General features: G+C 48.2%; 1 protein-coding gene across 1 annotated transcript; it reads right to left on the minus strand.

The window, feature by feature from the left end:
• Positions 1-421: 421 nt before the first annotated feature.
• On the minus strand, positions 422-1005 carry HRG_01230 (hydrophobic surface binding protein A domain-containing protein; the record flags this gene model as incomplete). The annotated part of the gene is made up of 2 exons (XM_044859701.1): positions 422-808; positions 850-1005. The coding sequence occupies 2 exons, from the start codon at positions 1003-1005 to the stop codon at positions 422-424; spliced, it is 543 nt and encodes a 180-aa protein (XP_044726101.1).
• Positions 1006-1882: the final 877 nt, after the last annotated feature.

Genomic DNA, 1882 nt, shown 5'->3' on the forward strand with positions numbered 1-1882 from the left:
CGGCTCTCCAATCTGTACAACGTTGCAACCGTTCTAGCTCTGGAGTCCAATGCCGTGCGCCCCTATGATCACTATGAAGGGGCTGCACTACCGGCGGAGGCGAACAAGGGTTGTAGCGGGAGATCTCCTGCGCCGCTGAAGTTTCGGATAACGCGACATCATGCGAACCTGTCGTATCGTATGGTATAGTAGCAAGCTAAAGGCTGCAACATAGCTGCCACCGACGTCCAGACTACGCATAGTTTAAGCCACCCGCTAGATTCGGGCTCGTCAATGCTTTGTAGTATCAGCAAGCCGATGCCTTTTACAAAGGAAAGAGTCAAGAGGCGAGGTAATGGCTTGTATTTTTTAAGAAAATTGAGTTGATATTGGCACATGGAACCTCAGTTTAAATTCATGTCATTAAGCCTTGTGTTAACGCTTATTTGAATCGTTTAGCTCCGAGTCCGAAAAGTCTTAATACCTTGCGCAGCGCGTCCGAAATCACCTCGACAACTGCCTTGCCTTGCGCCTTGATCTCAGGCGATGCATCGGCCGGGACTCTGGCTAAGATGTGGTTGGAGAAGGCTTCATGTCCAGCTAGCAGCATCTCTAGCCTCGGCACAAGAAAACCGGCAACCTTGGCATCCTCGAGCTCCTTCTTCTTACTAATGAGGGTGTTCACGGCGATGGGATTGTCGATGGCGAGCGTCTTATTCACGTGTTCCACTAAGCCGAGGAGGTCCTTGATGGGAATGGGCCTTGGGAGCTGGCCCGAGTGGATAGCACCGCCGGCGAGAGCGAGGTAGACGTTGGATAGAGCGGCAAGCTGGGGAGCAACGCCATGAGGCCGCCTGTGTAGGCGCTGACAAGGCGGGTGAGTCTCTTGACGTTGGTGTCGATGTTAGTGACGTCCTGATTTACTTGCTTAATGGTTGCCACGGCGAGTTCGGAGAGGGATTGCTCTAGAGGGGCGGCCGAAACGGCGGCGAGAAAGAGGACGAGGGGCTTATTAGGAGACACCATTGTGCGGTCGGGTAGATGACATTAACAACGTGGCGATACCAAGACGAGGCTCAACAGCGGCATGCAGATAAGACGTATAAATGATATCAGAGGGGCTGGAGAACTCCTTTTCAAGGGCGGGGCATTTATACGGTCTCATTCCATAGTGCGTTGTTGGTGCCCTGACTCTCTGCCATCACTCCGCAATGCTCAGCGCAGTCACATCGTGAGCTAGGCAAACCAGGTCTCTAAGTAATCAGGCCGTTGCAGATCTCTAGTACTATCACAGTACTTCATGTAAACAGCATTTTTCATTAAAATAACATCACCCGAAAAACCCCCCAAATACAGGGACTTGGTGTTCTCCTATTATACAAAGAACCAAGGACTGCAGCAGGTCTCTATATTAAGAAATGCCGCCGTGATGTGCTAACTATAAAAGAACATGGATTACTGGTTTATATATATGTGGCCCCTTTTACCTCTTACAGTGCCTTCGAGAAATATATATATATATCTGTTAAGGAGAGTAGGCATAAGAGGCTATAGTTATGCCTAGTAGACCTAATAGTTATATATAAGGAAGCCTGCCTAACTAATATAACTCCCTTAGCCTAAGGATATTATATAGGCTTAACTTAGGTATAGGAATATCTTAATGCCCTCTTTTAGCTAGCTATATATAGTCACTATACCTATATAAGCCCCTCCCTTATCCTAATAGATAGACCAAGACATACATCACTAAATTCACCTTTCTGTGCCCCTATTTCTTCCACTGTGCTCTTAAGCCCCTGCTTGAGAATATCCTATGTTCGAGGGTGCGCCATTTAAACAGTGCAAAACACGGGGGTCTACACTATACAGCGACAGTCAATACCCTTCTTCCTCGTCCACC

This window comes from Hirsutella rhossiliensis (genome assembly GCF_020360975.1).
Source record: "Hirsutella rhossiliensis strain HR02 chromosome Unknown scaffold00001, whole genome shotgun sequence".
In the NCBI taxonomy this organism is placed as follows: Eukaryota; Fungi; Ascomycota; class Sordariomycetes; order Hypocreales; family Ophiocordycipitaceae; genus Hirsutella; species Hirsutella rhossiliensis.